Source organism: Cygnus atratus, chromosome 2, assembly GCF_013377495.2.
Source record: "Cygnus atratus isolate AKBS03 ecotype Queensland, Australia chromosome 2, CAtr_DNAZoo_HiC_assembly, whole genome shotgun sequence".
In the NCBI taxonomy this organism is placed as follows: Eukaryota; Metazoa; Chordata; class Aves; order Anseriformes; family Anatidae; genus Cygnus; species Cygnus atratus.
In genome coordinates this window covers 120,158,831-120,173,960 of record NC_066363.1, presented here as the reverse complement: position 1 = coordinate 120,173,960, position 15,130 = coordinate 120,158,831, and the positions used below count along the sequence as shown (strand labels likewise).

Genomic DNA, 15,130 nt, shown 5'->3' with positions numbered 1-15,130 from the left:
TTTGATTTTGTTTCTTAATTTGTTTTCTGTTTTTGTTTTCTGTTTGTTTGTTTTCTTAATGAGAATAGAATTTTCATTTGTATAAGGAATTGTCACAAGAAAAGAGTATGGACTGAAATTTTTTGGCTATGGACTTTTACACAAGTACTTTCATACTTGCCCTTATACCCCTGTTACAGTAGCTAAAACCCACCAAAACTAAAGTGTCAATTTAAGAGAAATGGCTCGTGTTTTGCTATATTTTAATTTGTCAAACTGTCTTTGTAGTGTCATGCTTTCAGTTAAAAGGTTCTGTTGCAAAGCAACCTTAGTGTAGTATTTAGCTGCCATTAAAAAATGAGCACATGTGTTTTTTGATCAAAATAATTACTTACAGAATATATCTGTGTTTAAAGGCATATGGCTACTCATTCTCCTGAGAAAACCCACAAGTGTAATTATTGTGAGAAAATGTTTCACCGAAAAGATCACCTAAAGAATCACCTACATACACACAATCCCAACAAAGAGGCCTTTAAGTGTGAAGAATGTGGAAAGAACTACAATACCAAGCTTGGGTTCAAACGTCACCTGGCTTTGCATGCAGCAACAAGCGGTGACCTCACCTGTAAGGTATGTTTGCAGACTTTTGAAAGCACAGGAGTGCTGCTGGAGCACCTAAAAACTCATGCAGGCAAGTCATCGGGTGGAGTGAAGGAGAAAAAACACCAGTGTGAACACTGTGATCGTCGGTTCTACACCCGAAAGGATGTCCGTAGACACATGGTAGTGCACACTGGAAGAAAGGACTTCCTCTGTCAGTACTGTGCACAGAGATTTGGGCGGAAGGATCACCTAACGCGCCACATGAAGAAAAGTCACAACCAAGAACTTTTGAAGGTCAAAACAGAGCCAATGGACCTTCTAGATCCCTTTACCTGCAACGTTTCTGTGCCTATTAAGGATGAGCTGCTTCCAGTGATGTCTTTACCTTCCAGTGAACTGACATCAAAGCCATTTACAAACACTTTGCAATTAAATCTCTACAACACTCAGATTCAGTCCATGCAGAGTTCTGCATCTGCACACCAAATGGTTGCCACATCATTACCATTGGGAATGCCTTGTCCAATAGATATGGAGTCTGTCCACCCTTCTCACCAGCTATCGTTGAAATATCCGCTCAGTTCTACCTCATACGCAGTTTCTATGCCTGAAAAAGAACAGCCATTGAAAGGGGAAATAGAAAGTTACTTAATGGAGTTGCAAAGTGGTATGCCTTCTTCATCCCAGGATTCTCAAGCATCTTCATCAAAACTAGGGCTGGATCCACAAGTAGGGCCACTAGATGATGGGTCTGGGGAGGTTTCCCTTTCCAAGGGCTCTGTTCCTATTAGTGAACCTCTAAACACCCCATCATTGGACTTTTCTCAGCTGTTCAACTTCATACCTGTAAATGGCCCTCCCTATAATCCTTCTGTTTCAGTGGGAAACCTTGGAATGAGTTACACGCAGGAGGAGGCACATTCTTCTATGACTCAACTTCCACCACAAACACAGGATCCACAAGATCCTAGCAATAGTATAGGTCTTGGGTCTCTGCACTCATTGTCAGCAGCATTCACGAGCAGTCTAAGCACAACCACCACCCTACCACGATTTCATCAAGCTTTCCAATAGGATGTACAAAGCTGGCTTGTTACTGTCTATTTGTAGAAATGCCTTAGGTGACCATTTTTAACTTAGTGCCTACTATAAGACATTATAAATTCTCTGCTTTTGTACAGTACCAATCTCATGAAGCCAGTAAGAAATTTTTTAATGTTTTGAAAGTGTTTATTCTCAGCTGTGTTTACTTTGTTGTTTTTTTTTTTTTAAAGTCTCATTGTATTGTTTTCATTTTCACTGCCAATTAACACATTTAAAATGTTCACTAGAAAGTCATCCCAAGCAAACTTTCAACATGCATCCCTTTTTAAAAATTTTTTCAACCATACCAGCCACTCTGTTTTATTGATGTCAGTGGTGGAATTACTGTTTTTACCTTTTATATATTACAGCATTTGCAAAGAATCCAGTTCAAACATATATCGCAAAGATTCCTAAAGATTTGGGAAAAAAAAATTCCCCAGTACCTTTCCAAAAAAAAAAAAAAACTTTTCCCAAATGGTGACATCTGATCTGTTCTATAATGACAATTCTAAATTTTTAAATAAATATAGAATTCAGATTTTTTCTGAAAACTTGTATGTGTATATATAGAAGTTCATATATACACATGTACATATATATAACATTTTGACTTGTATTGAAGTCATTATAAAAGGTGTTACAAATTTTGCCATTTTCTGGCTTAAATTGTTGTGGCCTGTTATGAATATTGGAAGAAAAAATATAGTTTAATTTTGTAAAATCATGGCTGAACAGAATTTCAACAGAGAATCTCTGCTTGCCTAAATGACAAAAGTTTCAAGTTGAATTTGGAACTGTGTTGTGCTTTCATGACTCTGGTAGAGGAAAACAGGCAAAATTAATGGCTGATCTTGAAATATAAAAGTGTTGTAATTTAGTAATGCAGAATATTTTGTCGCAGTTCTTGTTTTAATTCTTAACTTGCTGTTTTTTCTCTTTAGTAGCATAGAAAGAGTACTGCATAGGAATCTTCCAATAGCGTATTCACATTTGTAGGCATCAGTCTTCTCCCAGCTGCCACCGCCAAAGGGTGGATCGAGTCCAGCCAGAAAGTGTGTATCTATTTTCAGTTCAATATTAGTGTGCAGTCAGAGAGTGAATGTAAATTTGCAAATACCAGTTTTTAATATTTTTTTTTATTGGAATGAACTTTTCAGTTGTGTTACATGGTGTTATGTCCTCCTAAGCAACAAGTTAGATGTTAATCATACTTTCTACACCTGGGTACTTGGTTAGGGACTTTTTGCCCACTGCCAAGATTTAAAGACAGGACTCTTAGGAGTGAAGTAAAAGCATATTGCTTACACCACTTTTACCTAATGCAATATATTCTATTCCCCAACCCCTAATAACCAAAAGAGGAAAAAGAAAAAAAAAAAAACAAACCTGTGATGCATGAAAGCAAACTAGATTTGCTGTAATTCAACAATAACACGCTTTTCCTTGTCATTTTTGTACAAGGAATTAAAAAATAGAAATCAAGTACGTTAGTATCTCTCAAACAATAATGAGGATTCATACAAGGTTTTAAGTGGTTAAACTAAATATACTTCACAGAAACAAAAGTTGCTCCCATTTAAGGAGCTCATGCTCCGGATGTTTTATCAGTAGCTCCTACTTTTTTTTTAATTCTAGGAGCAATATGCAGGTGTAGTTTTACTATTTTATACATATGTGTATTTAAATTTTATTACTGAAAGATAACATTTTTATAAATGTGTTTTTGTTCCAAAGGCATTAAAATAAGGATGTATTAATAAGGAAGATACCTTTTGAAATTCTACAAACTACTCCTAGATTTTGGGTTTAGGAGCATGTTATCTCAAAGTGGGCTTTTAGCTCTGCTTCATGACTGCTTCCTCTGGTTTCTATGAAACAGATCGCTTGCTTACTTACATCTTTAGTTGAATGATTTGTTCAATATTGCTTTTTTTTTTTTCGTCACCTTTATAAAGGATAGAAAAACACAGGTGAACAGAGCACAAGGTGAATGCAGCAGAATGTAATTCCGGTTTAAATCAGCAACCACAATGCATATAGGGAGAAGTTGGCTTTACTCTCAGTCTTTTAAATCAATTAGGAATGAAGATCAATGGACTTCATTCCTCTGGTGGGCTTTGCCCCGCGTGGAGCTTTCCCTTGGCAGAGGGAAGCTGCGAGCGCTCAGCATCTCACGGGCGGCTCTGGCAGTGGCTGCAGAATTGATGGGCAGCACTCTTCCTCTTGGGCAGGGAATGTGCAGGCACCAGGAGCTTCAAAGCTGGAGTTTTTGGTATGGCATGGAGGAATTTGCTCGTTCAGGCATCGCCAGTAAGTTTAATCTCACCTGCCGCTGCCAGATGCTCTGCCAGACTAGTCGCGGAAGGGATTTGATGTGGCGCATCTAACATGCAACAAGAGGCAGTGCCACCTGCTTATCAGTCTCAGTTTCTGATTAGACTTGATTAAAAAAAAAAAAAACACACATCACAACAAACACTCGGCCAACACCCAGTTCTTAGTACTTAGCCGGAGTCCTTACCACTTGGTTAGTGCCTTAGCTTCCTGAGCAGGGGTTGACATTTCACTTCAGAAGTAGACGTACATTTCACTCGAGAAGTAGGGACCTCAGACAAGATATTGAACCTCATTCAGTCAGGGCTTCAGTCGGCCAAGTTAGCGTGCCGCTGAACGAGGATGTATGATTACGTGGAAGCAGGTTTGACACTAAGCAATATTAACACCTTAGTGCTTTCAAATAATGTTTAGGCAGAGTCGTTATTGGCCACTACTAAAATGTCAGTTTTTAAACCCTGTTTTCTAGGTTTCAAATTGATGCTTTGAGGGAGGGGGGAGGGCTGGCTGATCATGCACCACTCTTTGTGCAACTTCTAAACTTCTAGTAAGGTCTTTTTTTTTTTTTCTTTAATATATATATTTTTGTGTACTTGTTGCTTGTGCTTTATTTAGTAGTAAATTGTGGAATAGAGTGATTTATTGTTAATTTGGCAGTAGCGGTTTTTAAAAACCATATACTGACTGAAACATGAGCCAGAGCTGATTGCTTTATTAAGCTAATAATGAATGTTAAAGAGTACATATTTTCAGGATCATTTGCCTAGTGAGCTAAACATGTATTATAGGCCAATATTTTTTAAAATAAAGCTTGGTCAACCTCTATGTTACACATATTACAAGATATAGCACTTTCAAAAGAAAAACCTAAACCTTTTAAGAAAGTTTCTTACAGGTTATGCTTTTTATTATAAAACCTTTTATTATAATTTGTTTCAAGTGCCATTAGATTACATATACGTAGGCCTTTGGTATAATGCTTTGTGTACAAAATGGTAGACATTGTAATTTTAAACAGGTACATTTTTACAGTGTTTTCTTATCAATTTGCTATATTGCACAGAACCAGTGTGTCTTTCTTAAGGGTTTTACAATGGTTTTTACTAGGTTTACATGTTTCAAACTACACTGTCTTCTACTGCCATTTTGAATACCAGTCAGAAAAAAAAATTAGGAGTTTGTCCTCACCAGTTGTAAACTGTGTCCTCTGGAGTTCTGGATGGTAAACTATTGCAAGAAATACTTAACACGCAGTATTTGATGCAGATTTTTTTTATCCTATGCTATCAACGCTATGCTGCTGTCTGAAGTTAACTTAGGGCCTGATCCTGCATCCGTAAGCGTCAAGGGGAGCAGGACTGCATCCTTCGTTATGTCTGTCTCATACACTGGTTTAGCAGCTTATCCTGTATTCTTCTCGGTCTCTAGATAAGCCTCTGAAATAAATGTACTTACCTGGTATGTAGTAAACTGTATAGACTTAGCTGCCCATCCTGCATCTTCCCAGTGTACAATTAAAACCATAGCCTACTTACGTGACACTCAACATGCAAATAATGCCACAGTAGCTCAAAATGTGTTTGGATAGTCCCAAAGCTTTTTATGTAATAAGGGTGTCTTACTTTGTTGGAAGGCAGTGTCTTTTGATAACAGTTATCTAGCCCTGGAAGTGACACAGAACTATTGCTAATCATATGTAAACACTTTTCAGTATAAGCTTCAGTGGTACAGTTGAACCAGAGTGAATGTTTATCTCCTCAGAAACACTCCTGCAATATTGTTATATTGGATCATGCTGCTAATGTAACTTGGGATACAACTCCTCTCATGGTGCTACAAACCTCCCTGTCTCATTCAGATGTATTTTTACCCATAGAAAAAAGGACTATACTAGACCTATAGTTGTATGATATATTTTTATACTGTGACTTAATTTGTCATTAATGAACTTTGTACAACACCACAATGTATTCATATGCACTTGCAAAAGTAAAATTTTGGACATGCAAATTTAAACGCTGACAAGCCCAGCTCTTGTTCACAAAAATAGATGACAATTAAAATTAAATGTGGGCTTTTTGTATGGTGTGGAGTGAAGAACACACTGTATATTACTAAAAGCCTTTGAATTTAGACAAAAACTGGGAAAAAGTATATTGGGGAATGGTGACACACCCAAACCTGACTCGGATTGCTGAAATTATATTTTTTTGCTAGTGGAAAAATTGTTTGGACTTGTATGCTAAAATGTTTTAATGATAAAAGTTTTGAGTCAAAAATATAGAAAAAAAGAACACAGAAAACCCTGCATTCCAGACTGAATTTGTATATGTTTCTTGCATTTAAAATTTGCTATCCTGTGATATGGGAAATCGAGTTGCTTATCATGTATATGTACTTTAAAATGTATTCACAAACTACTGTTGTATTTGTATAAAATATAGACAAAAAGATTGCATATATATTTTTGTGTATAAGCTCTGTAAAATAGCAATCACATTATGAAGCTGCAGCAGAACTTCATTTTAAACATTCACATCCAAAGAAACAGACTATTTATTGTCCACATACCCTGATTATAAAATATACCTTGCTGCTATTAAACAATAGTGCTGCAGCTTCTTGTGGCCTACAGTGTTATGTTTGCTGTACAAAAATATGTGAACTCCACAAAATATATCAATAAAATTACAGAATGGTTTTAGTTAATGAATACCTTATGCCTGGCATTTCAATAGATAATCTCGGTCTGCATGTTTGGGATTACAGTAAGTAATTTTAAATACATCTAGTTTTGCTGGGTGTACTTATTCTGATCTTGCAAAGGTATAACTATTTCTGATTTATGACTGGTAAAATGTCAGTTTTTCAGAAAATCTTAAAGCATAAATGTCTGCGTTTCATGATTTCACCAAGGAACAGGCTGGATGATGCTACTGTGTCTGTGACAAGGCAGATCTGACTTGAAGGAAGCAATTGTTTGCCATCAAATTGCGCTTTGAAATGCTGTCAGAAACCAGAAGGTGAGTTTGGGGTTTTCATGGCGGGACTACTCGTGGGAGAAGCAGGCAAGTGATTCTCCATCACTTCAGATTAATGCAAGTAATTCACATTGATTGTTATAGTTTGTAGGGTAAACTGTAAGGGTGTGGCGTGTGTTACAGGCACAATATGTGGGTTGTCTCTCTGAAATGCTTCCAGGAGAAACTTCATTGTTTTGATCCCACAGACCTCCTGTCTGCCCGTGACCTTGCTGTTGAAGCCTCACTGAGAAATGCACTGAGGGAAGAGGTACTACAAAACCAGACAAGCAGCTTACCCACAATTGCAGAAAGTTGCCTCTGTTCTTTTTCCATATAGCTGTTTCCCTAGCATGGACTGTTTGCCAGGAAAGTAAACGACTAGCATTTGCTATGTAGCTGTTTCAAATTCACATTTCATTGCTTTTCAGAATGTATATTGGAAATGTCCTCAGCATTGTCTGTGTTTTCCTGCTCTTGGGTTCCTCTCTCTTCCAATTCTTTAATTTTTAGATTTCCTCCTGTACCCCCATCTGAGAGAAATTATCATTACAGAGTCATTGGCTTTATCATACACAGACATTTTTTCTTTCTCGTGATCCCTACCTGTTTCATCTGAACTGACTTATGACTTCTGTGTCACAGGTTTCTAACTTGCTTGGGAGGATTGGCTGTGTTATGTTGAGAATCAAAAGCTGTACAGCTGCAGGATGAGGAGGCTTCTTTCTTCAACTGTTTATTATCCAAATTTGTTTGAAAGGTGTAGAAAGAAGATGAAGACATGATCCATAGTAGGCTACTGAAGTATTTAATACTCTGCAAAGCTCCCACCACTCCCCCCAAGAGAAGACTACCCAATTCTCTCACTATTGTAGATGGTGTCACCCACCACCACTGGATTAACATGTCCTCCTTCCAAAGTGACACCCTCTAAAAACCCCGTCAGCCTCTGTGATAAGTGGGATGTGTTTGCGTGGATGGCATCTATGTTGCATTCAGACATCTCTTGGTACGGTCCCTCCAAACATTTCCCTGTTAAATTCAGGGGTTTCCTCCAAGACTTGGAGGAGTTGGATATTAGCTCGAACTAACCAAAGAGTAAATATTCTTGGCATGACCAGAACCTTTGTTCTTTCTTATGTCACATGTGAACTGGCACATCTTCAACAGGGAACGGGATTTTTTTTTTTTTTTAATTTGCCTTTCAACATTTTTTGCACCTTAAAAGAGGGAGTAAATTCTTTGTTCTGTAGTACCCACGTGGGTAAAAAGGCCGGGTGTCCCCTGTCAATTCCTGGAAGGGTAGAGCTAGACAAAATGGTGGACATTAAGGATTTTACATTAGTTAGTGCTGAGGGGCTTTCAAGCTCTTTGAGTTCATTTTCTTATCTTGCTTCTTCCTTTGGCAAGAAAAGGAATTATGCTTTGTGGAAAGGGACATTCAGAAAGATCACCAGAGCTGTACAAAAACACAGCCATCCATCCCTTCTTTCTCTCCTGTAACCACCTTTTTCCAAGCCTCACATAAGAATGTACAGAAAAATGGCCCTTCAGTATCCCCTGTATGTCTGGTCTCTCTGTCCTCCAGGAGTGGAAGAGAAAGACTATGCTAGTTCCCCTCTTCACTTTATGTTTATTTATTTTCTTTTTCTTTCTTGACCCTAGCATACGGAATGTTTTTGGCAGAGAAATCTAAACCTGTTATCCAGAGCTTAGACTAGCAAGAACTGAGCAGCTACATGCTTTTGGCTTCCCTGCTTTGCAAATCAAAACATTGTATTGTCAGATAGAAATTAAGTTTTCCAAAGTGGTGCTTGCTGTAGTTGGCACAGCAAGGGTTTGCCATCGCAAACAGGCAGCAAGTAGGTCAGCAAGATAAGCTTGATTACAAAATTTAGTCTGTGCTTAAAAGTTTGAGATGTGTATTAGGGGATTAGCTGTTGCTTATCGTTACTGGCTAGGGACTCTGGCACATAAACAGCAATGTTTTGTTACAATTTTTGGAACAACAGCGGAGATAAGTGATGCTGAGAATGACAGACCACAGTAGTATGAAGTAACAAGTTCCTGCTCACGTGCTGTATCCCAGGTAATTCACTACAAACTTCTCCAACTAATAATAAATACAGTGTGTAACATCTTGTCCAGTATATTATGTATATGTATACTTTTTTTGTTGTTGTAATGGCCTGTGTGTCTTCAAGAAAACAACATTTTCTGATAAATATTTTAAAAATATAATTAACAGTTGTGTTCTTCATTGTCATTGTCATTCCGCAGCTTTGTCTCCTTCAGGGATGTTTGTGTCATAAAAGCTTGTTTGCCTCACAGTGGATTGAAAAGACATCGGCTAACAGCTGAGCACTCTGAAAACAGGATTATAATGCATGCTGTGGTTGGTTTGAAAATCATTTGAATTGATGGTTTGCCCATGGCAATGATTTTCTCTGTCACACTAAACTACACTGTACAAAGAAGAATGGTTTAGTGTCATTTTCATATAAATCAGCCAGATCTCTGCTTGATGGGTATAAAATAATGCAGAGTACCAGAATAGTGACAGTTTCTGAAAATCAGCATATTGCTTAAACTGTTGTATATATACAAATGCATACACAAACGTGTGTGTGTGTGTACATGTATGTATGTGTATGCATGCATGGGGGGGTAGCCAATCAAGCCTGGAAAAGTTGAGAAATGAGTTTTGTTTTATTTTGTTTTGTTTCACTTCAAAAAGTTTAAGTTTCTCTGTTTTTCAAGTCCGAAGTGAATTGCGCAGTTTGTAAAGGTATCTCCTAGTTAACACAGCGCTTGGTTTCCCAGGCAAGTTGGAAGAGCTTCTACCAAATACTTGATTAATCTACGAGAGACAGCAATTTATCTGCAGGGCGCACAGACTCTCGTGAGGAAGGTGTTTGTCAGCTCTCCTTGTGTAGTATTAGATACATTTTCAGTAGAAAAGTTGTGCAGGCTGTGCCTTTGAAATTAAGCTCACATCTGGCTTTTTGCCTGTTTATTAAATTGTTGCACACGTGGTCATGGGTAAATCCATAAGTTCCCTCACAAGTACTTACACTGAAGATGAAAATAAAGCATAGATTCTATATGGTTAAGGGGGCATGCCAGAGATGAACAATTTAAAGCTCTAGTGTAGAGATATCAAACGCTAATGACAAGTAAGCGTAGACTAAACCCCTAAATTCACTGAAGTCTGTCCTCACCTAAAAATTGTCTCCTTTTTCTGTGCCTGAGTGTTATGCCAGTAAAGTACTACATGAGTGCTCAATAGCTTGTGTGCTCTGTTCAGCTTAGGCATATTTCTATTCAGCAGTATTTTTGCAAGAAGCTTCTGCTTATTCACTAATGTGAAGCACGTAATATGTGCTTAAACTGTATGAACCATTTTAATCAGGCAAGTTTAATACCCTTTAACTTAGGGTAACCGCTGATGATTCGCTATGGCCCACCGGAGTGCTGAGCCCGTTGATTCAGAGCCGTTGGATTTAGCTGATCCTCCTGCTTCTGCCCCTCTGCGCAGCTCTCTGATGATGTGGTGATTGCAGAGCCGCTGTGTTTGCTGTGGTCAGGGGGCTGTGTGAGCTGCTGGGAGAGACTGACCCTTTTATACACCATGTGAGCAGCATTCTCCCCTTGAATTCAAGACTCTGGTCCTAAGCACCATCATTAAATCTGCTGTGCCTGGGAAAGCAGCTATTACCAAGTGGTGAATAGAACTAACGTTATCCCCTAGGCCCTTTGCTGTGGGTGATTCGTTTTGCTTGTTTAGCTCTGAGGCTGTTTGCTAGTCCCTAAACTACAAGTCTCAATTTCCACCACTGGTCTTTGTTGTCTCCCCATGACCCAGGAAGGCTGTTTGTCAACATTGCTACAGGGGCAAGACTGCAAAAACGCTCTTGGCCAATGTGGCTGAAAACACTGCATAAGGGGCCTGCCATATGATAGCACTAAACCTGCCAGAGTAGGCACCCGTCTTTGCATTGCCAGAAACGATTGCTACAGGTCAGAGCCTGTATTTCACACTTCATCATCTTCATACGTATGTTTAGATTCTCTTATCTTGTCTCAAGGTGTTCTTCTGCACTTGTGATATTAATCCACAGCAGCAGGTCCCAAATTGTTATCCCTGGTCCATTAGCGGTCAAGGATGTCAGGGTAAATCACTGTGAAACCTCACCTGCCTTGCCAGTTCAGTTAAAACCTCAGAGCTTTCTGGTAAGGAGAGCCTTTGCTTCTTACTTGAGCACAGAGTAATCATACTGGGAAGAAAAAAAAAAGCATCAAGCAACTGTTTGGTAATGTGTGTTTGAAACTTGATCTTAATATTTATAAACTGGGGTTTAACCTTTTTAAATGTTTATTATTATGGCTCTAAAGATGTGCTGTAAAGTAGCATCACAGTTCTTGCAGATGTATTCTTGACGTTTAGGTTTACCTCTGACTGCTTTAATGAAAACTTGTTCGTATTTGCTTCTCCGAGGTGTCATTTGTCACACCAAAACAAGCACACTCTAAAATACAAACTGGATTCTCTTCTGGCTTCTGCTTACAGTCAAAAAATGGTTAATTGGTGGCCTACCTTCAGAGCAAGCTGTGTGTATGGACTGGTTTCAAATAATGATACTGCTTCCACCTGCGCAATTGATTGTATCAGAACTGCTTTCATGCAACTCAGAATATGGTTTGAGGTCTACGGGGTGTGACTGGAAGCAACATTTGGACTGTAAAATGCGAAACGAGTGAGAAAGAGTGTAGGTTCATCATCAAACCCCAAACTGAGATCACAGAGACTGACAGTAAATGGAAAAAAAAAGAAAACTTTGATTTAGAACTGGTAAAGAAAACTCTCAGAAGTCACTAAGACGTAGGCTAAGGAACCATGTCGCTTTCAGAGTAGGACTCTAAGTATTTAGGAGGTAAATTTGTCTCCCTTAGCATGATTAGAAAGTAATTTAGTAGAAACACAGTGCTAGCTTTATGCTGTAAAACAGTTCTTAGCATCCACTGAACGCCAAGGCCTAGAAGGGTTTGGTGCATTGTACCCCAAACAAATGCACAAATAAATAAAGCAGTGATCATGGAGAAGAATATAGTTACAGGTTCTTAAAATCTCTGAAATCAGTGCCGACCCCCGGTCCTTTTCATGGTTTAGAAAAGCAGGTGGCTGTTGAGAAGCACAACAGCGATGCACCTTGATCAAAATCAAGCTCTGCTTTGCGAGAAGGGACACGGGTACTTGGTACGTATCTGTTGTGGTGCGTTGCATCCGCACCAGCGCGTTAGGCTGTGAGGCCCTCAGTGTCAGGGCTGCCTCCTGTTTTGCAGATCCCCGAACAGCGGTGGTAACTGACAGTGCTGGCAAACAAAGAGTTCTTGATATATAGCTGAAACGCAAGCGGGTGGACTCGGCGAGACCGCTGCTGTATCCCCTTCAGCTGGAAGCATGGATGAGGCTGGGCAGCTGCTGAGGCGTCAGACGCCCAGGCGTGTTTTATTGGAGAATACGACACACGAGCCTGGCACGTAGTGATCGCGGCCATGGGTTATTGCTGCTGTCGCATCGCAGCCCTCAGGACGCAGGCTGTGTGTTCTGGTGTTACTTTTTAAAAGTTCTCGCTCTGTATTTGTTCTCACTGCCACTTAAAGCAACCAGAGCTCAGGCTGATAAGCACCAGTTCACACAGCTTCCCTTTTCCTTGCGTCGCTGTGGGAATAGTGGTGAAATGGGAACAACGTGGCTGAAGGCCTCCTTGGGTGCCTGTTAAAATGCCCTGGGTTTTCCTGGGGAAGGGTGGCAGGGAGGGAAGGGGGCTGCTTGCCGCCAGCAGCTCTGCTCCCCAGGCGGTAGTGCTGGAGCTGAACGGGGCTGTGAAGAGCCCCGGGGATGTCCTGCGGTGACTGTGTCTCATGGGAAGCAACAGGGCTGTGTCATCAATGGGAACGCGGGAAAAAAAAAATATTAAGAATAAAAGCTTGGTTGATTTTAAATCTGTTTTAACTGCATTCACAATGGAAGAAATTGGATGCCCCCTGCCCCAGTCCTCAACAGCCGCTTCAGACAAGGCAGTCAGTTACAATAACTCTGTTTTGACCCCAAAATGCCCCTCTTCCTGCTCAGAAATTCAGTGGGTTCCCAAAGAACAATACAACAACCTTGCCATGAAAGGGGAGAAGTAGAAAGGTTTCAGCAGAAAAGGAGAACAGGAAAATTACTGAAAAAGGACATGGAGTTTGAATAAATAAACAAACAAACAAACAAACAAATGTATGGAAGATCTGCCCTATAATTCCAAACGAGACTTCAAGCAATAAAATTTGGGAACAGTCCTAATACTAACCCTCAGTTTTATGAACATATTTTTTGTTACCATGTTCTACAACAACCAAAATCTCATATAATTATGCTCCTATAATTGTCTGCTTAACAGGTCCACTCACAGACCCTTTGTCCACACCTCCTGCTGCCAATGCCTCTCCCTCAACCAACTTTCCCTTCAAGCTTCTCTGCAACCTCAGTCTAATGAAAAGAGATCGTGACAAGTGCACTTTTCCCATGAGAAGGATGAAGTTCATGGAGAAATCATAGCACATTCTCTCTCTGCTGTTTTTATATACTATATGGCACAAAAGTCTGTGCCAGAATTAGAGCCTTAATGGCTCAGAAAATAAGCCTAAAAAATTCTCTCTCACCAGCATAGACGGATCTGCTCACTGCAGCTTTTTGTTGCCATCACAACTCACCTGCCTAGAATACATTTCCTGTGCAGATCCTAAGTGAAGACTTTTTCATGCAAACATAAAATCACTCTGCTGCACGGAAAAGGAGTGTAAAATTCCTGTTGTCTACATTGCTTACTTTGTGGCATGCTTAAAACAACACTAAAGCTCCTTCGGTCTTTGCCCCCACTGCCCCAAGGTGTCCCTGCACAACTGATGTGCCATCACATCAATTGATGTGCCATCATCGTCACTGGAGCAATGCCCCAGGCCACCTCTGGCATCCCTAGTGCTTTTCTCTAACTCGGTAACAACCCCTACAATGCATTAGCACCTATTTATCTAGATCTTCCCTAGCCAATCTGTTTTGTATTGCCATTGCTGGGCAATAACCCAAGTTTCCCATTTTCATTCATCACTTGTCCAAGTGATGAATGTGAACTTCCCTGTGAACTGAGATAACAAATTAGTACCAGGGAAGATCTCATCCCTCATTACAGGGTGATGCCTTTGACACCTTCTGGCTGAGCTGATCCAGAGTTCAAGCGGGGTCAGCTGTCTTTGGGACATTACATTTGCTTGTTTAGGTAAAGAGCTAAACCCTTCTCAAGGTGAAGGAGACTCCAGTTCTTGCAGATGTTCTGAGCACCCTTGAAACCTTCCCCCCTCAAAGCACCTGTGCTGCATCATACACAGGGAAGCAAAACAAAAGGAACAAAACACCTGGAAAATGCTGCAGGAGCTGTCTGCAGAGCCAATGATGCCCAGAGGTGAACTCTGGGGAAAGAGGCACGACCTCTTTGAAGTCTCATAGTAGGGTCTGTCTTGACAAAGCTGATGTCCAGATGAAGGTTTTGAAGGGTGAGGAGGTCCCAAATAGGGACCAAGTTTTCCAAGATACTTGTCTGCAAGTGCAGAAAGACCCTTGCTGCGATATTCAAAAGCTTTTGGCTGTATAAGTCCCATAGGGATGCTGTGGTGCTTGGGCAGTACAGCAGGTACCAAACACTAAGACAATTAGCATAAGCACTGTGGATGCATGAAAACAGGGTCAAAAGAGCAAAAAGCTCCTCTGCAAAAAGCACTAGGACCAACAAGGCAAAATTAAGTTTGAGCCAGAACAGCTCTGTAAATTTAGTGATAAGTTTACTACAGAGGATCTAGAAATAAAACGTCTGTCCAAACTGCACGGGGTGTGATAGGTAGACAAGCCCAAGCCCCTGTGTATAATGGTAGTTGCTGTACCCCATGGGTGGCACAGAGCACTTTCTGCCTTTATGCTGCTGTCAGGCTTGCTGCCCTGCGTGGGTACACGTGAGCCACCAAACCAGTCCCCTTGCTCCAGTCACATTTAAGTAACTGGTCTCTTT

General features: G+C 40.1%; 1 protein-coding gene across 4 annotated transcripts in view; it reads left to right on the top strand.

Annotated features, from left to right (window-relative positions):
* PLAG1 (PLAG1 zinc finger) overlaps positions 1-4,427 on the top strand; it is a 48,983-nt gene extending 44,556 nt beyond the window's left edge. For all 4 annotated transcript variants that reach the window (XM_035553245.2, XM_035553248.2, XM_035553247.2 and 1 more), the window contains one exon: positions 396-4,427. In XM_035553245.2, coding sequence (XP_035409138.1) covers positions 396-1,659 — 1,264 coding nt within the window. In that variant the 3' untranslated portion in view covers positions 1,660-4,427. The remainder of the gene's footprint in view (positions 1-395) is intronic.
* The last annotated feature ends 10,703 nt before the right edge of the window (positions 4,428-15,130 follow it).